Source organism: Puma concolor, chromosome C1 (genome assembly GCF_028749965.1).
Source record: "Puma concolor isolate L17-30 chromosome C1, mPumCon1.1.hap2, whole genome shotgun sequence".
In the NCBI taxonomy this organism is placed as follows: domain Eukaryota; kingdom Metazoa; phylum Chordata; class Mammalia; order Carnivora; family Felidae; genus Puma; species Puma concolor.
The window spans coordinates 86,574,921-86,600,293 of NC_141674.1; the positions used below are offsets into that span (position 1 = coordinate 86,574,921).

General features: G+C 35.7%; 1 protein-coding gene across 1 annotated transcript in view; it reads left to right on the plus strand.

Moving 5' to 3' along the window:
- Positions 1 to 15: 15 nt before the first annotated feature.
- Positions 16 to 25,373, plus strand: part of SLC30A7 (solute carrier family 30 member 7) — an 85,981-nt gene continuing 60,623 nt past the window's right edge. Inside the window, exons 1-5 of the mRNA XM_086717693.1 lie at positions 16 to 296; positions 518 to 619; positions 14,302 to 14,415; positions 18,688 to 18,775; positions 19,436 to 19,562. Coding sequence (XP_086573819.1) covers positions 217 to 296; positions 518 to 619; positions 14,302 to 14,415; positions 18,688 to 18,775; positions 19,436 to 19,562 — 511 coding nt within the window. The 5' untranslated portion in view covers positions 16 to 216. The remainder of the gene's footprint in view (positions 297 to 517; positions 620 to 14,301; positions 14,416 to 18,687; positions 18,776 to 19,435; positions 19,563 to 25,373) is intronic.

Sequence of the window (25,373 nt, forward strand, 5' to 3'; positions counted from 1 at the left end):
GCCTCCCCCCTTCGCGTCCCAGGACTCGTTGCGCGGCCCGGGCCGGAAGTCGGCGAGTTCCCGGGTGTGTGTCTGTGTCTGTCTGTGTCTCGAAGCGGCACGCGGCCCGGGACAAACGCTGGGGAATCCCACCTGAGGCGTCGCCGCTGTCACTACCATCACCCACGGAGCCACTACTAGAGGGGAGTAGACCCGGCCCTTCGCCGGGCAGAGAAGATGTTACCCCTGTCCATCAAGGACGATGAATACAAACCACCCAAGTTCAATCTGTTCGGCAAGATTTCGGGCTGGTTTAGGTGCGGGGTGCTGTTTTTGCGGGAAGGGGGTATCCGGACGTAGTGGAGAAGGCCCAGACCTAAGGATGGCCCGAGATCCAGGGAGGGAGCATCAGGGACACCTTCCTTCGCTGTGAGGAAAGGAGCGTTTGGGCTGGGAGGGTCTTTAAACCGGGACCCAGCCTCCGGGTCCTGGCACCCCTTTGACTCTCCCGCCTCTTCTCCACTTTTATCACTCCCAGGTCTATCCTGTCGGACAAGACGTCCCGGAACCTGTTTTTCTTCCTGTGCCTGAACCTTTCTTTCGCTTTTGTTGAACTACTCTACGGCATCTGGAGCAACTGGTAACCAAAGGGAAAAGGGTTTGGGCGGAAGCAGGGGGTGGGGGAAACGAAGCACTGTTTGCTTAATGCCACGTAGCTCCTCACCAGGAGGTTCAGGTCTTTGCTGTTCAGCTCTGCTGCTGAGTTGCTTTCTCATATCCACAGCAATCTGGCAAGGCTACGTTTAAGATCCGGGGCCCATCACGTGCAGCAGTTATTAAGATTTGGGTCCCCGCCCCATCCCCCTCCCGCCCCCCGCCCCGTCAAGTAAGAGTGACCAGTCTCTTCTTCATTTTGGCCGATGGAAAGAGTCATCCCTAACTACAATCCTTAGCTTTGCCCACTTTCTTGGAATTAGAAGAAACCTGTTTCCTGCCTCTTTGGGGTGGGAGTGTTCCTTGCTTCTTTCTGGGGGAGTGGCATCTGGATTTCACCCTTAAGATCTGAGAGGGAATATCTTAGATGTTCAACCTAATTTATTATTAAGAGCTTTATAAAGAAGCTATCCAAAGAAATATGTGTCGTTCTCTTCTCTCATTTTATGCTGCAACTGTCTCATGATTTTCCTCTGGTCTTGATTGCAGTAGAAAATCCGGTACAGTTTTCTAAAAACTTACAGCCCCTGAATTGATGGGTTTTTGTGCCATCTTTGGGCTTTTTTTGTTTTTGAACCTGCTTTGGGAAGAGGTAAATCCAGGAACTCTGGAATTGAAATATTATTATTTCCAGGTATTTACTGTTGAATAACTTAAGGTCTTGTAAAATTGTGCAGCTAACAATAAGATCGTTACATTTCTAAGTGTGCAGATTCCTCTTTAAATCTCATACTCATTTGAGAATCTGATAAAAGCCAACCCTCAAAATTTTATGTAAAACTTCAGGAGTGATATGGAGTTCCTTGAAATAGATTTTGAACCCTAGATTAAGAACCTATGCTATTTATGCTTTGTTTTCTGTTACTTAGAGTTAGTCTCTGTCCTCTGTAGTCCATTTTTAGAGAGAATTGCTGTCCTTGATCTTTATCGAGATTGAACAATGACGTTAAATAAGATCACCATTTTTTGTGACATTTACATTTTTATATGGAAAAGTGGACTTCAGTTCAGATGTCAACTCAATTTTATAAAAAATACTCAGCACATTATGAAGATTATTGATTTAGTCACTACTTGAAAAGGAATATTGAGACATAGTAAAATCTTAGTGTATGTAATAACCATTTTGAACCCTCTGAGAAGCAGATATACGTATCCTGTAATATTAATATTCTTCAATTCATTATGCATGTTAAAAACACTATGTTATAGTATAATAATCATGCTTTATTGTAAATATACAGTGTTTATAATATATTTTGCTCTTCTTAAATTATGCCATATTGTGGCATGTGTACTGATTGTATTCAGGCTATAACTTGGTTTATATATGTACACTTTACATTACAATACATTATCTTTCACTGTGGCCTTTTATGGCATAAATTACTATGTGAAATGTCTTGTTCAGGGGAATTATATTTGAAGTGCCCACATCACTTCTTTCGTGGAAAGTTAGGTATAAAGTAAATTTTTTGATCTGTAGAGATCTATTGAAGAAATTACAGTTGACCCTTGAACAACATGGGGATTAGGGAAATGAACCCTGTACAGTCAAAAATCTGTGTCTAACTTTTGACTCCCCAAAAACTTAACTTCAAATAGCCTGCTGTCCACCATAATCCTTAGCGATAACATAAAGTTGATTAACATGTACTTTATATATTATGTGTATTATGTACTGTATTCTTACAATAAAGTAAGCTAGAGAAAAGAAAATGTTATTAAGAAAATCATAAGGAAGATAAAATACATTTCTGGTACTGTACCAAATTGAAAAATAACTGCATATAAGTGAACAAGCCTGCATTGTTCAATCACTGTACTAAAACCATTGTTTTCCAAGCCATTTGCCATTAGTCACCAGTACCGAAGGAAAACGTCAGTGGTACATGACTTTTTCTTCTGCCCTTTGGTGGCTTGTTTTTCTAACCTTAGGATCTTTTTTCCTACAATTTACTCTCTTTGTGTTATGATATCTTCCACATTTGAAATCTAGCTCTGAGCTAGTGTCTGTCTTACCTAAATCATTTAGTAGGTATTCATCATTATACTAACATCCATGTCCACACCACTTACCGATATTAATTTTTATCAGTGAGTGGGAAGTACAAATACATTGCTATTGAAGCCTTGACAGGTTTAAAAATTGCTTGGGCCTTTTCATAATCTGGATTTCTGTGTCTTATTTAGATATCGCAGTTTTCAGTCCCTTTTGTTGACTGGTCAACAATTTCCTTATATAATTGGATTATCTTTGTTCCTGAAGTTTCAATTAGATTTTAAGTTCCTTGAATAAATGTCTCACCAAAATTTATTTTGTTTGTCATAGTCATTTCTGTGTTCATTTTCATTCTATAAAAATTAAGTTTCAAGATGTTATGAACATGAAATGTCAAGAATTTTTTTCCATTATAGAATTAAAAGGTGAATAAAACATGCTGTCTTCACAAATAAAGGTTAATAGAAACAGTTGTTGATCTAGTTGCAAAAAATAAATAGTTCTCCTTCTTGTTTAGAGCCTTCATTATTTAAAGGAAGGACTTGGTTCATATTTTTGATGGTGAGAATGTGTCATCGGTGGAAGAATAGCTAAGTTCTTTGTGTATTTTTCCACCTTTAAATATCCACTGCCTTTTACTTTTCTGCTATAATGTAAGCTTCCTTAAAGTAAAGATCTTTTCTATCTTATTCAGGCACCTTAGTACATGGCACATAGTATGGCTAATGTATATTTGCTGAATGAAGGAATGAAGGATTAATGAATGTATGGAATTAATCTACCGACACTAAGTGTACTAACTGCCCTATTAGAGAGGAGGAAAACCTTACAACTCCTCTTTTCTCTTATTCTTTGAAGTTAAGAAAATGATGGGGATACCATATGTGATCTTTCCTTTTAAGATTCTTTTCTTTCTATCATTTTATTTTCTTTTGGTATTATTGTTGAGTAACTACTTCATCTCAAGTTAATATAGTATAAGTATGTGGTTTTGTACCATCTAGGATTAAGTGCTTTTTCAAGTTACAGAAAAATCCCCAAATAATGATTTCTTACATATCACAAAACTTTTATTTTTACGATGGCTGTCATTCCAACTATCCCTAGCAGCAGATTGTCCAAAACAGAGAGAAAAAGAGGTAAAAAGTGTATATAGTGTCTTTTAAGGAGATTTATCTGGACACACATAGAACACTTACAGTTCAGTGCTAATCCTTTATCTTATTGGTCATGCCTACTTGCAAATGTCATCTTTGTTCCAGTCAAACAGGTATTCTGCTGAAAGTTAAGGATTCTTTACCAAAAAAAGAAAGGAAATATATGGATACTGTAGGCTCAGGAAGTGAGACTAGAAAGAGATAAGCTAGTCTGACTTCTATAGATAGAAAACTGAGGCCCAGGTTTTGGTTTTTTTTTTTTCCCCCAGAGTAGCAGTAAAGCCTAGAAGCACCTGTCGTCCAGGGATTTTTTTTTTCTACTATACCGTGATTTTTTCCCTAGTATTCCACTATAGTTTCCTTTGTTCTTATGCTCTTTTAACTGTACTTAGCTGTTTGTTAGAAAACTTCAGTAATATTTTTTACCAAAGCTGTTGGAACAATTTTCCCCTTAGACATAGAGGGAACTCATATAACTCTAAAGGTAAATGTTTTTGTATTACCAAAATAAATATTTGTTCAGGAAATGTGTGAGGCCATACTGGACATTGATTTGTTCCTACTTCTGTATAATATGTCATATATTTGTAAAGTAACTCGGTAAAGAAAATGCTTCTATTAATCGCATTTTTCTATAGAATTAAAACATAGTTATCTTTGTCTTTTATCAACTTTTCCGTTCTTAAAAGACAGTGTTTACCACTTTATGGTGATGACTTCTGCTTTCCTGTAGTTTTGTTATTCACCTTAAAAATGCAGGCAAATATTCCACTTTGCTGAAATTAAAAAAATTTTTTTTTGATGTTTATTATTTATTTTTTGAAATAGAGACAGAACATGAGCAGGGGAGGGGCAGAGTGAGGAGACAGAATCCAAAGCAGGCTCCAGGCTCTGAGCTGTCAGCACAGAGCCTTATGTGGGGCTCAAACTCACGAGCTGTGAGATCATGACCAAGCCGGAGTCAGATGCTTAACTGACTAAGCTACCCAGGCGCCCCTTTGCTAAGAATATTTTTAAGTAAGGGATTATATAATGGAATGTAGTAGAGTTGTGTGTTTTTTACCATAACTGTCATTAGTTTAACAACTTATGCAAATGACAGGATTCTAATTTCTTCCTAATAAATTGGTAGTTAAGTTTTTATACTTTCCATCTCATGGAAACTTATCATGATTATTCCCTGTCTTCAGTTTTGAATTAATCTTTAACAACACACTATACATATACTGTTAGCTTAGTTACCAGATCTTTTTAAAATTTTTTATTTTGGAAAATTTTAAGCATAAGGAAAAGAGAGTTTAATGGACCTCATGTTCCCATCATTTATCAACATGTAGTCTATTTCATTTCCTCTGTGTTATCTGTCTCACCACTGGATTATTTTAACACAGATACCAAATAATTTCCTTCCTAACTACTTCAGTATGAGTCTCTAATAAGAAAAGGCCCCCCCACCCCATAATACTACCCAGTGCCATTCTCATCTTTAAAAATTAGGAATTTATTAATATCAAATGTCCAGTTGGGGTTCAGATGATCCTTATTGTCTCAGAAATTGTTTCTACAGTTAGTTTTGTAAGTCAGAATCCAAATAAGATCTAATCCAAACAAAATCATACTTGGATCCAAACTCCTATCCAAGCATATTTGGTTGATATGTCTCTGAAATCTCAATTTATGGGCTCTCTTTCTCCCTTTTGTTTGTTTTTGCCCCAATGACCTTAAATAAAATCTTTTTGGAGAATTTCTTTTGCTAAATGTTTTATTCACATTTATTATATTTTGTTTCAGTGATCAGGTTTCTCTTTTATGTTCTAAGAAGTTTTACTTATTAAAATATCTTTAGAAAGTAGTCACTTAAAAAAAGTTTACAAATTAATTTTAGAGAAACTGACAGCGTTTAAAGATGGGAGCCTAAAACAGGTATGCTGCTTTTAACAACTAATTGTTCTTTATTAGGTTACATTTGGTATGTAAATCATATAACCTGAAATATTCTTATGCTGTCTTTATTTACAAGGAAATTTATGCCATGCGGTTTAAATGACAATTCATAATAAGAAACATTTGCTAATATTGAAGATGAACAATAAAATTGACGTTCCTCATGAGTAGGGTTTTGATGTATTATAGAACAGAGAACTAGAAGTAGACTCTTTCATTTGAGTTTGTCTATATAGTTGCAGCTGAGTAATTTTCAAATCGTGATACCAGGTTTAAAAAAACATTGCAATGCTTTAAGAGAACATGATTCCACTTTAGAAGAGGGAGTGGGTTTTCAGGTAGAATCATATTTTATAGTATACTAAAAGTGAAATAACATTTGGGGGCATCGGAGTGGCTCAGTCAGGCGTCTGACTCTTGATTTTGGCTCAGGTCATGATCTCATGGTTATGAGAACAAACCCTGTGTGGGACCCCGCGCCGAGCGTAGAGTCTGCTTTAAGCTTCTCTCTCCCACTCCTTCTGCCCCTTCCCCACTTGTGCGTGCATGTGCATGAATGCACTCTGAAAAAAAAATCTTTAATGAAAATTAAATTTACTTAAAATTTAAATAAATTTAAAATCTCATTTTGATGAGTATTAAAATTGCCAAGCTATATCTAAACCTCTTGAAAAGGGAACTTAATTGCTGTGGTGTACAGAAGAGGTTTACCATTTCCCTCCCATGTAGGCGGTGTTTGGTGTCCACTAAATATGTTTAAAATAAATTTGTTGCAAAGAAGATAGTGCTAGTGTGTATTAATTTACTAGGGCCGCTGTTACAAAGTACCACAGTAGAAAGTTATTGTCTTGTAGTTCTGGAAACTAAAAGTCTAAGAATAAGGTATTGGCAGTGTTAGTTCCTTCTGAGATCTGCATAGAAGAATCTGTTCCATGCTTTCTCCTAGCTTCAGTTGACTTGCTGGCAATCTTTGGCATTCCTTGGCTTGTAGAAGCCTCATCTGATATCTGCCTTATCTTTTACTCAGTAGTCTCTCTGTGTGCATGTCTGTCTCCAAATTTCCTCTTGTTATAAGGACAATAGTCATATTAGATTAGGGCCCACCTTGCTAAACTAATCTTAATAAATTATGTTTGCAGTGACCCTGTTTTCAAATTAGCTCACAGCTGAGGTACTGGAGATGTAGGACTTCAACTTAAGAATTTAGAAGAGGACACAATTCAACTCACAGCAGGTTTTACTAAATATATGTGTACATCAGTGTATCATTTTCATTTATATTTATTTAGAATGAATACCCTGCCTTCTTCTACAACTAATTTATGGCCATTTAAGAATAAAAGTAACATATATAATAGAATCCTTAAGTTATAGAAATAAAAACATGAAGAATCGTGTATAGAGAGGAAAAAAGTAAGCCTACTAAAAGTGTAAATTAATGTAGTTACTGAAATTGACTTTTAAATTTAGTTATAAAATTCCATAAAGTTAAGGCACGATGGGTAAAAATTCTCATTGTTAGGTTTTACTACAACACAACTATTTTATCAGAATAGAGAGAGAATTTTCTGAAACTAAATTTTATTTTTTTTTTTAATTTTTTTTTTCAACTTTTTAAAATTTATTTTTGGGACAGAGAGAGACAGAGCATGAACGGGGGAGGGGCAGAGAGAGAGGGAGACACAGAATCGGAAACAGGCTCCAGGCTCTGAGCCATCAGCCCAGAGCCTGACGTGGGGCTCGAACTCACGGACCGCGAGATCATGACCTGGCTGAAGTCGGTCACTTAACCGACTGCGCCACCCAGGCGCCCCTGAAACTAAATTTTAAAAGTAACTTACCATATTAGTTCTTTATCATAGAAGAGAAAACAAAATCAGAAGCAATGTCTTTATTGGTGGTTTTGTAACACAGTACAGAGATAACTCTTCAAATGGGGCATGGCAACCCTCCCCCACCGATCCCACCAAGCTGCAGACTGCTGTTTCTTGTTACTCAGTGCTAAGTTGGTGGTGAGAGCAAAGGAGCGTTCATTAACTTAACCCAGGCCCTTAGGCAGGCGCCGTGAGCCTGGGCCCTGGGAGTAGGTTTTTTTCTCCCCCCAACATTTTTGCCCCTTCTGTGAAAGCAAAACTCTGCTCTGTACATGTGGATGGTCTTGGGTGAGAGTAAGTTTCTTGCTCCTTTTCCAGTGGTAGCAGGACATGTGTTTTGTGTTGGTGCAGAATTCTATGCCCCTTTTTTTAGTGGTTGCTCTAGCATGAGTAATATGAATTTTTTACTTAACCACAAATAATAATATGTTTATCTTACAATATTACACTTCCATTTCCTTCTGTCCTATGTGCCATTATTGTCATACATTTCACTTTTTACGTGTTTTAAACCCCATAATACAGTACCTGTTTTTGCTTTGTACCAGAGGTTAGCAAACTTTATCTGAACAGCAGATGGCAAATATTTTAAGCTTTAAGGGCCATAAGGTCTCTGTCACAACTTCTCCATTCTACTGTAAAAGCACAGAAGCAACCATAGACAGTATATAAACAGATGAATGTAACTGTTTTCCAATAAAACTTTATTTACAAAAATAGATGGTAGTCTGGGCCATAGCTTGCTGATTCCTGCTTTAGATAGTTATCATTTTTTAAAAAATAGCTTTATTGAAATATAATTTATATACCATACAATTTACCCATTTAAGGTATACAAATGAATGGCTCTTAGTATGTTCACAGAGTTGTAAAACCATCAGAACAATCAATTTTAGAAGATTTTTATTACCCTGAAAGGAAGCCTTGCACCCCTAGCCATCGCCCTCTAATTCCCTTATCCCCTGATTTGCCCTAATTCTAGGCAACTGCTAATCTACTTTCTGTCTCTTTGTATTTGCCTACTCTGGCCTTTTCATGTAAATGGAGTCATATAGTGTATAATCCTTTGTGACTGGTTTGTTGCACCCAGCATAATGTTTTCAAAGGTTATCCATATTCTACGTGTATTAGTATTCATCTATTTTTATTGCCAAATTAAATTCAGCAGTGTGGGAGAATTCTGATTTTTCTACATCCTCACCAACACTTGTTATTGATCTTTTTGATTTAGCTGTCATAGTGTGGTTATGAAGCTGTTTCTCATTGTTTGACCTGCATTTCCCTGAAAGGTTGTTAATGATGTTGAGTATCTTTTCATGTGCTTTTTGGCCATTTGTGTGTCTTCTTTGGAGAAATGTTTATTCAGATTCTTTGTTTCATTTAAGAAATTGGATTACTAATCTTCTTGAAGAGTTTTTTAAAAACATTTATTGCTTTTTGTTTTTTTTTTTTTTCAACGTTTATTTATTTTTTTTGGGGACAGAGAGAGACAGAGCATGAACGGGGGAGGGGCAGAGAGAGAGGGAGACACAGAATCGGAAACAGGCTCCAGGCTCCGAGCCATCAGCCCAGAGCCTGACGCGGGGCTCCAACTCACAGACCGCGAGATCGTGACCTGGCTGAAGTCTGACGCTTAACCGACTGCCGACTGCGCCACCCAGGCGCCCCTTGTTTATTGTTTTTGAAAGGGAGAGCAAGAATCCCAAGCAGGCTCCATGCTGACAGTGCGGGACTAGATCTCACAGAACACGAGATCATGACCTGAGCTGAAATCAAGAGTTGGTTGCTTAACTGACTGAGCCACCCAAGCGCCTTATCTTTTGGAAGAGTTTTAAGAGTTCTTCATGTAGGGGTGCCTGGCTGGCTCAGTTGGTGGAGTATGTGACTCTTGATCTTGGGGTTGTGAGTTTGAGCCCCAGGTTGGGTATAGAGATTACTTAAAAATAAAATCTGAAAAAAAAAAAAAAAAAAAAAAAAGTTCTTCATACAAGGGGTTTGTCTGGATACAAACCCCTTGTCATATAGAATTGGTAAATATTTTCTCCCACCTGTGCATTTTCTTTTCACTTTCTTAATAATGTCCTTCGAAGAAAAAAAAGTTTTAAATTCCAGTGATATCCAGTCTGTATTTTCTGTTTTCTCATTTATTGCATGTGATTTTGATGTCTTCTATGTATATGAAACTATTGCCTAATCCAAGGTGGCGAATATTTTAAAATTTTTTTTTTTTTCCAACGTTTATTTATTTTTGGGACAGAGAGAGACAGAGCATGAACAGGGGAGGGGCAGAGAGAGAGGGAGACACAGAATCCGAAACAGGCTCCAGGCTCTGAGCCATCAGCCCAGAGCCCGACGCGGGGCTCGAACTCACGGACCGTGAGATCGTGACCTGAGCTGAAGTCGGACGCTTAACCGACTGCGCCACTCAGGCGCCCCAGGTGGCGAATATTTTAGCTTTTATGTTTAGGTCTTTGATCTTTTTTGGGTTAATTTTTTGGGTTAATTTTGTTTTGGGTTAATTTTTGGGTAATTTTTATAATGTCAAAAGTCATTTTTTGCCTGTGGATATCCAGTTGTATCAACACATTTGTTGAAAACACTATTCTTTCCACTGTTGGAATGTCTTGACATCCTTGTCAAAAGTCAGCTGACCATAAATGTGAGGGTTTATTTCTAGATTCTAAATAGTATTCCGTTGCTCTATTTGTTTATTTTTGTGCCAGCACCATACTATTTGATTAGTGTAACTCTATAGTAAAGTTTTGAAATTGGGAAGTATGAGTCTTTCAACTTTAGATTTCATTTTCAATATTTTTTTGGCTATTCTAGGTCCCTTGCTTTTCCATGTAAATTTTAAGATCAGCTTGTCAGTTTCTTCAAAGAAGTCAACTGGGATTTTGATAGGTTTGAGTTGACTCTGTAGATCAACTAGGGAAATATTGGCATCTTAACAATGTTGTCTTCTGATCCATAAACACAGATATCTTTCCATTTATTTAGGTCTTCTTTAATTTTTTTCAACAATATTTTATAGTTTTAGAGTATAAATTTAACACTTTTTTTTGTAAAATTTATTCATAAGTATTTTATTTAAAAAAAAATTTTTTTAACGTTTATTTATTTTTGAGACAGAGAGAGTCAGAGCATGAACGGGGGAGGGGCAGAGAGAGAGAGGGAGACAGAATCGGAAGCAAGCTCCAGGCTCTGAGCCATCAGCCCAGAGCCCGACGCAGGGCTCAAACTCACGGACTCACTGACTGTGAGATCGTGACCTGAGCTGAAGTCGCTTAACCGACTGAGCCACCCAGGCGCCCCATAAGTATTTTATTTTTGATGCTATTATAAATGGAAATCTTTTTTATTTTTTTACATCACTACTATTAAGAATACAGTTCATTTTTGTATGTTGGTCTTGTATCCTGAAACCTTGCCAAATTCATCTATTCTAATAGGTTTTTAGTAGCATCCTTAAAATTTTGTATATATAAAATCCCCGTCATCTGCAAATTGTGATAGTTTTACTCCTTCACTTTTTATTTTTTATTTTTTTATTTGTTTTTTTTAATTTCTTGCCTAACCGCCCTTGTTAGATCCTCCAGTGCAATGTTAAATAGAAGTAGCAAGATGAGACATCCTTATACCCGATCTTAGGGGAAAGTCCTTGGCCTTTAATGGTGCTCTGGGTTTTTGGTAGATGCCATTTAAGAGTTGAGAAAGTTCTCTCTATTCCAAGTTTGTTGAGTGTTTTTAATATAAAGGGGAGTGTTAAATTTTGTCAAACTCTTATTACACCTGTTGAGATGACCATGTGGTTTTTGTCTTTTATTCTGTTGATATGATGTGTTAGATTGATTGGTTTTCATATATTAAATCAACCTTGCATTGTTGGTATAAATCTCATTTGGTTGTGGTATGTACTTTTCAAATATATATACTTGGATTTCACTTGCTAGTGTATGTTGAAGATTTTTGTGTGTATATTTGCAAAAGATTAGTCTGTTCCATTTCTTGTGATGTCTTTTGTCTCATTTGGTATGAGGGTAATATTGCTCTTACACAGTGAATTGGGAAGCATTCCTTCATCATCTGTGTTTTGGGAGACTTTGTAAGGGATGGTATCTATTGTTCTTTAAATGTCTGGTAGAATTTTCCAGTGAAGCTGCCTGGGTGTGGGCTTTTCTTTGTTGGAAGTTTTACAATTATTCAATTTGTCTGCTTGTTATATTCGAAAATTTTTTTTTTTTTAGTTTTGCAAGACTGTTTCTAGGAATTTGTCTGTTTCCTCTATGTTATCTAATTTGCTGGCCTATAATTGTTCATAGTATTTTCTTATGATCCTTTTTATTTCTGTAAAGTCAGTGGTAATTTTTGTTTTTCATTCCTGATTTTAGTAATTTGAATCTTTTACCTTTTTTCTTGGTTAGTCTACTTACAGGTTGTGAATTTTGTTGATATTTTCACAGAACCAGCTTTTGGTTTGTTTTTCTTTTCTTTTTTTCTTTTTTTTTTCTGTTCTCAATGATCTTTTGAAGATACTAAAAGTGGAAAAATTATCTTTTTTTAAAAAAATAGGCTTCATGCCCAGTGTGGAGCCCAGTGCAGGATTTGAACTCAGGACCCTGAGATCAAGACCTGAAATGAGATCAAAAGTTGGATGCTTAACCAACTGAGCCACCCAGGCACCCTGAAAAAGTATCTTTTTTATTTACTCACATATTTATCATTTCCAGTGATCTTCATTTCTTTATGCAAATCTGTTTCCATCTGTTATCCTACTTCTGTTTGAAGAACTTCTGAATCTTTTAACTCAGATCTACTGGCAGTGAATTCTGTCAGCTTTGGTTGTCTGGAAAAATCTTTATTTTGCCTTCATTTTTCAATATATTTTGTTAGATACAGAATATTCGGTTGGCATTTTTTTTTCAGTACTTTAAAGACATTGCTCCATTATTCTGCCTTGAGTAGTTTCTGATGAAAAATATACTAATAATCTTATCTTTGTTTTTCCTTTTACTGTTTTCAAGATTTTCTCTTTTTTCTTTGTGTTGAGCAGTTTGTGAGGTATGTAGGGTTTTCCCCCTGCTTGGGGTTTATTAAATTTCTTAAATATGTAGTTTGTTTTCAAAAACTCTCCAGCATTTTCTCTTTAAATACTTTTTCTACCCTATTTTTTTCCTCTGTTACTGAGAATCCAAATATTTGTATTTGAGTCTCTTTGATAGATGTGACAGATTTTGAATGCTCTGTTCTGTGTTTTTTCTTTCCCCCACTCCTTTAATTCTTTGTGTTTTACTTAGATAATTTCTCTTGACATGATTCTTTCTGTCTGTGTCCCATCTGCTCAGAAGCCCATGTATGTTATTATTTCTCTTCAATATTGTGATTTTTAAAAAATGTTTTTGTCATTTCCGTTTGATTCTTTTATAGTTTTATCTACGTGCAAGTCCTCAGTTTGTTCATGAATCTTCAACAGCTTTATACAACATCCTTTAACATAGTAATCATATTTGTTTTAAAGTCCTTATCCTAGTCCAGTCTCTAGGCCTTTTCTGGTTCTGATTCTCTTGACTGCTTTAGCTCTTGACAGTGGTTTTTGTTTGTTTGTTTGGTTGGTTGGTTGGTTGGTTGGTTGGTTTTTGCCCCTTGATCTTATTATGTGTCTTATAAATATTTATTGAGTGCTGGATCTTATGTTTAAAAGATTAACAGCGACCAAGGTTGATAGTATGTATGCCCAGAAATGTGTACCCCTGTTGTTTTGTCAGGCCATTAGTGTGGGGTTTTGAGTCTCTGATCCATAGTTGGCTAGTTGGGTTTTGTGTTTTTTGTTATTGCTAGTTAGTTTCAACAAGCTACCAACTTCAAATTTTTTTAGTGGCTTCTACCACCTTGTGTTTAGTGTAGGGTCTGGGGCCCTGGAGGGTTTTCTCAGTGTTCTTGCTCTACTCTCAGCTTTCAACAAGTCACGCTCACCTGTTCCATAGGGGAGTCTCTGTGCTCTTGCTCAGCTCTCAGTGGTAGATTGCTATTGTTTTGTACTCTAGTCAAGGCTTTGGTTGTGGGGAGAGAGAATTTGGTCCTCCTGCTGGAGCTTTAATTTTAGGCAGTCCGTTGTCACCTGAGTGCCAGAGTGGTTATTATTAGTGTTCCTGCCCCTTCTCCCACCTCTCTCCGCAGCCTTGTATCAAGAGAAGGAATGATTGTCTTGCTCCTCTTCCAACAACAGCAGACCTTTGCTTTATATCAATGTAAGATCTTGGGCCCAAGCTGGCTTCAGACTTGCCCCTGACAGTGATGGCTGGTTTTTTTTTCTCTCTTTCAGTGGTGGCTGACCTTTGTCAGCGATCAGAGAGTGGGCAGATTCCTGCTGCTCATCCAGTAGCAGCTAGCTTTGTTTCTAGAAACCCCTCTTTCAGTAGAAGCTTGGTTTTTTTTCTTGGGCAGGGGGTGTGAGGGTTTCCTTCTGAGATGTTTAAAACTTATCCTCAATGTCTTTCTGTGTATCATATTTCAAGGTTGTCTGTTTAGAAGATTAGTTCCTGATGAGCAGAAGGATATTTAGAGAATTTATAGAAGGATGCCTACTATTTGGTTACTATTATAATATGCCAATATGTCTGTTCTTTTACAGCTTAGGCTTGATTTCCGACTCTTTTCACATGTTTTTCGATAGCACTGCCATTTTGGCTGGATTGGCAGCATCTGTTATTTCCAAATGGAGAGATAATGATGCTTTCTCTTATGGGTAAGACCTTTTAAAAACTTTTTTATCGAAGTATAAGAAATACAGAAAATAAATCTTAAGCATAATGAATATTCACAAATTGAACACATTTGTATAACTTGAACTCTTGAATTCCCCCTCATGCCTCCTTCTCGTTCCTTCCCATGTCGCTCCCCAAGAGTAACAAGCACTTCCCTAACTTGGTGGATTAGTTTTAAGCTGTTTTTGAACAGTATGTAATTGCAATCTACAGTATATATATATTTTTTGTTTTTGCATCGAAGTTCTTTTGCTTAGAGATAGGACATCTTGGTTTTACCAGAAAATTTTAATTGAAATTTTTTGCTAGATAGGGGACTTCCTCAACTCTTAACCTAATTTTTTTAAGAAGAAGAAAAAATATTTCAGTTTATGAAAATGGTCATGTTTCTTTTTTAAAGAGATACTTTGCCGTTAATTTATTTAAAATCATTATTTTCTAATCTGATTTTATATTACCCTCTGCACTTCTGCTTTTATGAAAAATACTTCTTTTCATATTCTTGCTGAATTTGGCTAACTAATCAAATATTTGGAGAGTTTTTATGCTGAAGAGACCATATTGGCACATCTGGTCTCACTTCCAAGCCTCGTACCCTTCGAGGCAGGGTTTGCCTTTTGTCCATCTCTGACTGGGGGAAGCAATGAAGTTTCTGATGTTTGAGTGATCTGCCTGGGTGTTTTCTTTTTTGAGTTCATAGAGTATTTTGCAGTGTAATTATATTTACATGTAACCAGTACTCAGAGGTAGTACCCTTTTTCTCTGTCTCCCCATCCACTTTCTCTTTCCTTCCTGCTCCCCCCTTGCCTCTTACTTGTTGACTCTTGTCTAGCTCCCTTGTGAGTGCTCTCTCACATTCTCTCCTTTCTTCACTCTTTCCTACTTTTTTTCTCTTTCACTCTCATCCCCATCCTCATGTTCACTGTCATCTCTCCGGAACTCCCTAACCTCCTCTCTTGTACTTTCCAGTTCCTTGTGCCTGTGCTCATGGTCTTTGTCTATCCCTCAGCCTTCCACCCTCTCCTTCCTCTCTTTCTCTCTCCTGCACATCTTTGTTCTCTCCCTCTACCCTTGACTGCTGTATCTCTCAGGTCTTCCTTATTTCCTTCTCCCTCTCTCTCAACCTCTTCTGCCCTAAGGCTTTCTTCTCTCCCTTTCCCAGTCTTTTTCCTTCTCTCCCTGATCCTCCTCCTGGAAGGCTCTCTTTCCTTTGCAGCGTCTCTCATTCTCTCCTGCCTGCTCATAGCCACTCTGTTAGTGCACTGCCTCTTACTCCCCTTGTTCTTTTACTCTTGTTCCCTCACTGCTTTCCTCTTTCTTTCCACCTTTTGCTTTTGTTCTTGAGCAAGCAAGCACACACTGTCTTTCTTGTACATGCTCTTGTTCTCTTCAGAGGGCCCACTGTGAGTCTAATCCTTTGCCTCTTATAAAGATGAATAAGATATGTCTTCTGCCTTGGAGGAACTTGTGGTCAGATGGAAAAATGGTTCAGTAAAAATACCATAATGACTGTACATTGTGACAAGTGCCAAAAGAGAGATATATGAAATTCTGACAAAACTTGCTGATTTGGGGTATAACTGAAGTGATATAATTATTTGTAAGATTATAAAAATGAGGCAAAAACACTAATTATACTGTTTTTATAGACTAGAGCGAGAGATCTGTATATAAATAAATCCAAACAGCTCAGAAGAGAACATTTTCCATGGCATTATGCAATCAAAAGATTCTTAAGTGTGTTTTGAATCATTAAAGAAAAATTGTATGTAAAGTTCTAATTTTGTGTTGGAAAATTAGTAATTCATATATATCATATATCAGAAATCTGATTAGAGTATCTTACTGAACAAGTTTTTGGGATAAAGAATAGGTGACTATAAAAGTTCTCAGTTCTTACACGTTAGGATATCTGTTGTTTTCTGTTTAGGTTGCGTAGTCTCCACTGTAAGATGGTTTTTAGGCATAACTTTGATACCTTCAGTACCATAGCGGTTTTAACTGTGCAACTTCAACTCATTTATATGAGGGAGTAATATTCTTGCCATCTTTTTATCTCTTATTCTATCTTTTCCTTGTTTGCCTTTTTCTTTTGAGAAGGAAAAAATTAGGGAATAAAATCTGATGCAACATTTGAACCTATTAATGATTGCTATAGTAGTAAGCAGTAAAATATAGGTACCAGTACATCAAAATGACACTGGATAGACTAAGCCTAGGGATGAATCTCCAAAACCCTGATTCAGTATGATCGCAATAGCAGACTGACTACAATAGAAGATTAGGAGGAATCTGAGAGGCAGAAGACTTTTCAGTATTTCTCTATAGAAAAGTCATTTTTGTATCTGGTCACACTATTTTTGAAATAGCGATGCCAGTATAAAAATAATATATGTCTGATGGGTAGATACGTATGTACATGCCTTCACACATATGTGTATGTATGTGAACCCTTTTTTGCCTTGGCTAAAGAATCCAGATGTCATCATACTTAATTAGGCAATAGCACGTTCGTGAATTATATGTTGTAATTCCAAGACTCACTCTGTTGAAGTAAACAGTTATTTGTAGAGTCAAGTATGTCTGGTTTTCACAAAATTTTCACTTGATTCATGCAAGCAAGGTTAGCAAATATATTAAGCCTAATTAAATCACTTGAGTCCAACAGCGGATCAGAATTTATTAAGCACATACTAAGCTAGGCACTAGAGAGACAAAAAGATGCCTGAAAAACATTTCTACGTCTGATCTTGAAATCCAGTGGAACTCAAGGACAAAAGGCTTTCAATCAAGCATTAGCTTTGGGAATAGAAGAGTGGGTTAAAAGAAAGTGCTTTTTTTATTTTGAGGTTAGTAACCCTGCTGATAGATTAGGTAAATTCCTAAGTGTTTACTATGGAAGCAGGCTGAATTTAATGAATGTTTTCTCCTGAAAAATAAAAAGGCATATGCTTTGACAAATATGTAAATCTAATTCATCCGTATGTATTAGAAGGTAGAAATCTGCATTCTTTCTGAATGTAGAAATACATGCTGTGTTGGAATGTACTGAAAGAGCAAACTGCAACATAACTGCAATGAGCACATTTTTTTAATGTTCATTTTTGTGAGAGAGACAGAGCATGAGGAGCTGGGGAGGGGCAGAGGAAGAGGGAGACACAGAATCCTAAGCAGGCTCCAGGCTCTGAGCTGTCAAGACAGAGCCCGACGTGGGGCTCGAACTCAAAACTGTGAGATCATGGCCTGAGCCGAAGTCGGACACTCAAATGACTGAGCCACCCAGGTGCCCCTGAAACGAGTACATTTTAAATAGTTTGTTCTCTTTAAAAATGTTTTCTACAGTAAAGCTTGTATAATCTAGAAGTTGACAAAGCTAGGAAAAGCAGAATTTCTGATGTTCCTATTATATTATTTAAGGACCATAGTGATTAACTGCTCTCAGCACCCTTTGAATCAAGTTAAGACATGTAAAACTGCCAAGTTGAAGTTTCTAATGACTTTACCTAAGCCACATATACCTTAACAGAAAAATAGAATCTTTCCCTGATGCTTCATGCAGGTAGGAAGCAGAAAGCTTCAGAAGTCCATAGAGAAAAAGGCAGGCATTTAAAAAATAGTTTAATTAAAATTATATGAAGCCAGGATTGATTCTAAAAATAGGCGATTGAAAAGTTTTTGTTAAATGTATTAATCTTAGAAAAGAGTGATTAGGAATGTAAATCTTAAGTTGGCGCTAGGATGATTGTGTTTTCCTTCAGATCAAAGTTCCATTTTCCAAAGATTTCAAAACTGAAAGTTATAAAACAAAAAGTATAAGGAGTTTTTAGAAAAGAAGCAAATAAGTTATTAAACCCCTCTTTCAGAAAAGTCCTTTGCTCCTACTTTTTATTTCTTAGATCCTTCCTTCTTTGCCTCCTTGTCCAGTCCAATTTTTCCTTCTCCAGGGGCAACTTGAAATTTATGTTTCTGTGCAGGGTCTTTCTAAACGTACTTACTCGAGGAAGGTCTTTTGATTGGCTTGTAGAGATGGATGTGGTTTATGGCATTTTGCTATTATACATAATTCATAATAATTAAAGTCATTTCCTCATTTCTACAGTATATATAGAATAAAGCATACTATACTATAAATACTAGGACTTTGCTGGCTGCTTTTAACCATATAATATGGTTTAGAATCTCTGAATGTATATAAATGTATGATTTGATTTTTAAGAAATAATAATTCATTTGTTTACTTTGCTCTTCTTTAGGTATGTTAGAGCGGAAGTTCTGGCTGGCTTTGTCAATGGCCTGTTTTTGATCTTCACTGCTTTTTTTATTTTCTCAGAAGGAGTTGAGGTATTGTAGATAATGATTAGAGTCAGTAAATTACATTTCTGCAATGAAAATGTTTATGAACTAAAGATACATGTATAAAGCTGTCTTCACACTGTTATTAAGTATTATTGAGGACAGTCTTAGATTACGTAAAATATGTAAGAGGAGCTTACAAAATAGTGGAAAAATTAAATATATGTGAAACTACTTGAAATTGAAAACCATTAAATGATAGTGCTTTATAAGCTATGAATGAATTGTAGACGCTGTGAAAAGTAAAGGCACGGTCTGGGTAGTGAGGTCAGCTGGGAAGAGTTCTTAAACAAATCCGAGAATTTTGTCAGTGAACCTGTAATATTTGGCATATTAAAGAAATATAAAGAGAAAATTGAAAGATCAATGAACCTGAAATGAATGGCAGTATTTTATGATACCAAAGAGGGATGGTTTTTAGACCAAATAGTCATGCTTTTAAATATTGGTGTGTATTTAAAAATAGTAATTACTACCTTGTCTGCAGTATGTGAGCACTATTTTTTTTTCTAGAAACTGTTTTGGTATATATTTATAGAGTACTTTTAATTCTGAAAATAAAAATTTTTAAAGATTGCTTTTTGTTTTTACCAGTTGATCACTCAAAAATTATATCAATGCTGTTTGTTTGTGTTACGTGTTTTCTAGAGAGCATTAGCCCCTCCAGATGTACACCATGAGAGACTGCTTCTTGTTTCAATTCTTGGGTTTGTGGTAAACCTAATAGGAATATTTGTTTTCAAGCATGGAGGTCATGGACATTCTCATGGCTCTGGTATGATGGTTAGAACGCTTTGTTTCTTCATTTTCTCTTTTCATCATAATTATCACTTTTGAAAATTGATACATTTTAAAGTTAAAGTCTATGTTGGTTTTTTTTTTAAGTTTATTTATTTTGACAGAGAGAGAGAGAGAGAGAGAGAGAGAGCATGAGTGGAGGAGGGGCAGAGAGAGAGGGGGAGAGAAGAGAATCCTAGGCAGGCTCCGCCTTGTCAATGCAGAACCCGATGTGGGACTCTATTTCATGAACCGTGAGATCATGACCTGAGCCAAAATCAAGAGTCTGATGCTTAACCGACTGAGCCACCCAGGAACCCCTATGTTGATTTTTAACAACAGAAATACTATGTTAATAGACACTTATTAATGTCTTCTTGAACCATCACTCCCACTTCTCCATGTGTCTCCATCTCAGTGCCATCTCAGAGTTACACATAATCAAGTTTGGTTATGGATGCTTCCATACCTCTGTAGCTGTGGACACCATTTATATAAAACCAACAAATAAACATTAGAAACAATAAAACCAATCTAGTTACTAAAAATTACAGTACATGTGGCTATGAAATTTATTATACAATCTGTCTTTGAGATCCTTCTATTTGGTATGTATCAGTTGGCCTTCTCTTGTTGACACATAAAACTCCATGGTGTGGGATACCATGGCTTATTTAACTGGTCTTCTGTATGTAGACTGTAAGTCATTTCCATATGAAACGTATCCTTGTGAACATATGCAGTTGTTTTTCCAGAGTTTTGCTGTCCCATATAGTAGCCATTAGTCACATGTGGCTATTTAAATTTAAATTATGGTTAATTAAATTTAATAAAATTAAAAATTCACTTCTTCAGTTACACTAGTGACATTTTAAGTGCTCAGTAGCCACATAGGGCTACCATATTGGACAGCAGATACAGAACATTTCCATTGTCACAGAAAGTTCTTTGAGTTGCACTGTGCTGGACTATAAGTAGAGTTGCTGGAACACAGGAAATACAGTTTTTAGTTTCAGTAGACAATAGCAAATTGCCCTCAAAATTACTATCATTCACATTTATCCCAGCAATGAATGTCAGTACTAATTTCCTTCCACTCAAATCAAAACTTATTATTACGATTGGAGCTCCTGGATGGCTCAGTCTGTTAAGCATCCTACTCTTGATTTCAGCTCAAGTCATGATCTCATGGTCAGGAGATCGAGCCCCACATCAGGCTCTATGCTGATAGCACAGAGTCTGCTTGGGATTCTCTCCTTCTCTGTCTGCCTCTCCCCGGCTTGTGCTTGTGCACTTTCTCTTTCAAAACAAATAAATAAACTTAAAAGAAAATTTAAAAAAACACAAAACTTATTATTATGGGTTTAAGACTGTTTTGCTAATAGTTTGATAAAAATGATATCTCATTTTATTTGTTATTTCTTGTTTAGTAGTGAGGTTGAAAATCTTTCTGTATGGTTTTAGGACATTCAAGTTTATCCTCTTGAACTATTTATTTCTGCTTGTTTTTCTATCCTCTTCTTGTTAATCCATTTTTAATAATTTTTATATATTTTGTATACTAATCATTTGTTTTATGTGTTGCAAACATCTTTTCCCAATCTATGGCTTATCTTTAAACTTTTATGTAGGTGTTCTTAATTTTGATATAGTCTTAGTTTTTCTGTCTTACATTTTTTTCTGGTATGTTTTCTACTTTGAGAAATTTCCATTTTCTGAGTCATAAACATGTCTCATATTTTAATACCATTAAAATTTAGGGTTTTTTTTCCCAATCCATTTTGTTCCTTCATCTATATGTAATTTGTTTTTGTGGTAGGGTGAGTTAGGACTTAACTTTTTATTTCCAGGGTGAATAAGCAGGTTTTCCAAGCACCAGTTATTAACCTGCCTTTTACCCCATTGATGTAAAACAACACTTTTAGCCTATATTAAGTTACCTTTTAAAATTGTTTGGGCCTGTCTTGCCCATTTGGTTTTTTCATCAGCTTGTCAAGTTGTATGAAAAATCTTTTTGGGATTTTGATTGGGAATGCATAAAAATTTTTTTATGTCTTTTACTAAATTATCTTAGCTATTTTAATAAAGATCTTTGTATTTTTTGATCAGTTTATTTTTAAGTAGTTGACTGTTTTTGTTACTATTAAGAATAGAAATTATTATTCCTCTTGTCTTAGTGTATAGCCAGGACCCCTAGCACAGTGTTGATTAGATATACTTAAAGTTTGTATCCTTGTGTCAAAGTGGATAGTCACCTGAGTAACCTAAAAAAAAAAAAAACCTTAATGCCTGGGTTTAATCGCAGAACATTTTTATCAGAATCTCCAGAGGAAAATGCAAGCATCAGCATATTTTAATATGCATTCTTCATTGATTTAATGAAGAATGCTACTAAAGTTTTATCATTTGGTCTGATGTTTATGGTCTATTTCTGATGAAACTGTCTTATCAAGTTAAGATATTACTTTTTATTCCTGCATCTATTGAAGTAATCATTTTTTCTTCCTTAGTTAATTTAAAATTTGTAATTACATTGATAGATTTCTCATAAGGAACCATCCTTAAATTTTGTGTCTATATTTTGGTCTACATTTGGGTGTGTGATCCATTTTCAGTCAATTTTTGTATATCATGTGAGGTATGGGTCCAATATAATTTTCTTATATATAGATATCTGGTTGTCTCAGCACCATGTTAAAAAGATTATTTTCGGCGCCTCGGTGGCGCAGTCGGTTAAGCGTCCGACTTCAGCCAGGTCACGATCTCACGGTCCGTGAGTTCGAGCCCCGCGTCAGGCTCTGGGCTGATGGCTCGGAGCCTGGAGCCTGTTTCCGATTCTGTGTCTCCCTCTCTCTCTGCCCCTCCCCCGTTCATGCTCTGTCTCTCTCTGTCCCAAAAATAAATAAACGTTGAAAAAAAAAAAAAAAAAAAGATTATTTTCCCCCCATCGAATTGTGTTGGCACACTTGTCAACAATCAGTTGACTATAAATGTGAGAGTATTCTGGACTCTCAGTTCTTTTTCATTGATCTATATGTCTATCCTTATGCCAGTACCCTACTGTCTTGTTTAATGTACATTTGAGGTAGGTTTTGAAATTGGAACATGTGAGTTATCCAGCTTTTTCTTTTTTTAAGATTATTTTACTTATTTTGGATCCCCTCTTGCGTTTCCATATAAATTTTAAGATCAGCTTGTCAATTTCTGCAAAAAAAAAAAAAAAAAAAAAAGACGGTTGGGATTTTTATAGAAATTGTATTGAATCTGTAGATGAATTTGAGGAGTATTGTCATCTTAACAATGGTAAGTCTTCTGGTCCATGAACATGGGATGCCTTCACATTTATTTATAGCTTCTTTAATTTCTTTCAACATGTTTTATAGTTATTAGTGTACATGTTTCACACTTAACTTTACAGTTAGGCTTTCTTTTTTTGTTGTAGGTAGTATAAGTATGATTGTTTTCTTAATTTCATTTTTATATTGTTCTTTACTGATGTATAAGGATATAGTTCAATTTTGTATACTGATCTTGTGTCTTGCCACATTGCTGAAATTGTTCCGTATTCTAATAGGTTTTTAGTGGATTCTGTAGAATTTTTTAGTGTCCTGTCATCTGTAAATAGAGATAGTTTGCTTCTTCCTTTCCATATGAATGCCTTTAAAAAATTTTTTTTTCTCTTGCTTAATTGCCCTGGTAGATCATTCGGTACAATATTAAATAGAAGTGGTAAGAGAGTACATTCTTGTCTTTTTCCTGATTTTAGGATGAAAGCATTCAATCTTTCTTCATTAAATATGCTGTTAGCTGTGAGGAAGTTTATTTCTATTCCTAGTTTACTAGGTGTTTTTATCATGAAAGGGTACTGGGCTTTGTCACAACTTCTTCACTTTTTGAGATGATAGTTGGTTTTTATTCTTTATCCTTTTAATATGGCATATTACATTGCTTGATTTTTGGGTATTAAACCACCTTTGCATTCTTAGGATAAATCTCATTGGCCATGATTTATCTTTTTTATGTATTGCTTTATTTGGTTTGCTAGTATTTTGTTAAAGACACTGTGTCTATATTCTTAAGGAATTTTTAGTCTGTAGTTTGCAGGGTATCAGGGTAATGCTGCTCTTATGTAATGAGTTGGGAAATGTTCTCTTTTCTATTTATTTTTATTTTAGAGAGAGAAAGAGCATGAGCAAAGAGGGGCAGAGGGAAGGAGGGAGGGAGGGAGGGAGAGAGAGAATCTTAAGCAGGCTCCACACTGCATGGAGCCTGATGTAGGGCTCTGTCACACCACCCTGGGATCATGACCTGACCCAAAATCAAGAGTTAAATGCTCAACCGACTGAGCCACCCAGGTGCCCCTCTTCTATTTACTTATTTATTTTTAAGGGAATTGGTGGGGAAGAGTACGGAATGTTTGGCAGAATTCATAAGTGGCAGAATTCAAAAGCCTGGGCTTTTCTTTTTCAGGTTTTAAATTCTTATTTTATTTTTATTTATTTTTTGCTTACTATAGGTTTGGTCACATTTTTATTTCTTCTTGAGTCAGTTTCAGTAGTGTGTACATTTCTAGGAATGTTCTTTTGTGCATTTGTTGTCCATTTCATCCAAAGTATCTTCTTTGTTTACTTGTTTATGGTATGTTTTTTTAAAAAAATTATTTTGTTTCCATAAGGTCAGCAGTGAAGACCTTTCTTTACCAGTTTTAGTAATTTGTGCCTTCTGTCATTTTTTTTTTTCTTGATTAGTTCTGTTAAAGGTTTATCAATTTTGTTGTTTTTTTTTTTTTTTAAAGAGTGCCCTTTTGGTTTTATTGATTTTTTTTCCCATTGTTTTTCTCTCTATATTAAATTTTATTTCTGCTTTAATACTTTTATGTCCTTATGCTTTGCCTTTAGTTTTTTTTTTTTTTTAATTTCTTAAGATGGAAAATGAGATTGTTAATTTGAGGGTTTTTTGTTTTTTTGCTTTTTTTTTTTTTTTTTTTTTTTTTTTTTGTTGTTGTTGTTTTTAGCATAGCCAAATTTTTTTCTAAGCATTGCTGAAATATGATCCGTAAGTTTGGTAGGTCATGTTTTCATTTTTGTTCATCTTAAAGTATTTTTCTTTTTTTTTCTTTTTTTTTTAATGTTTATTTTTGAGAGAGAGAAACTGAACATGAGCAGGGGAAGTGCAAAGAGTAAGGGAGACACAGACTCTGAAACAGGCTCCAGGCTCCAAGCTGTCAGCACAGAGCCCGATGTGGGGCTCAAACTCACCAACTGTGAGATCAAGACCTGAGTCAAAGTCAGATGCTCAACAAGCTGAGCCACCCAGGAACCCCTCAAAGTATTTTTCAATTTCCTTTTTGATTTCTTCTTTGACTCATTAGCTATTTAAGAGTGTTACTTTTGATTTTCTTTTGTCATTGATATCTAATTTAATTCCATTGTGATCAGATGACACACTTTATATGATTTCAGGGGTTTTTTTCAATTTATTAAGTCTTGTTTTATCACCTAGCATTTGGTCTCTGTGGACAGTGTTCCATGTGCACTTGAGGAGAATATGTATTCTGCTGTTCTTCAGATGTTAGTTGTAATTTGTTTATAGTTGTTTAACCTTCTGGGTTTTTTTTGTTGATCCTCTGCTTAGTTGTTTATTTATTATTGAAAGTAGGTATTTAAGTTTCCAACTATAATTATTCAATTGTATATTTTTTCAGTTAATTATTTTTTGCTTCATGTATTTTGGAGCTGTATTGTTCAGTGCAATATGTTTATAATCATTATATCTTCCTGATAGATTGAACATGTTTTTATGTGATGTT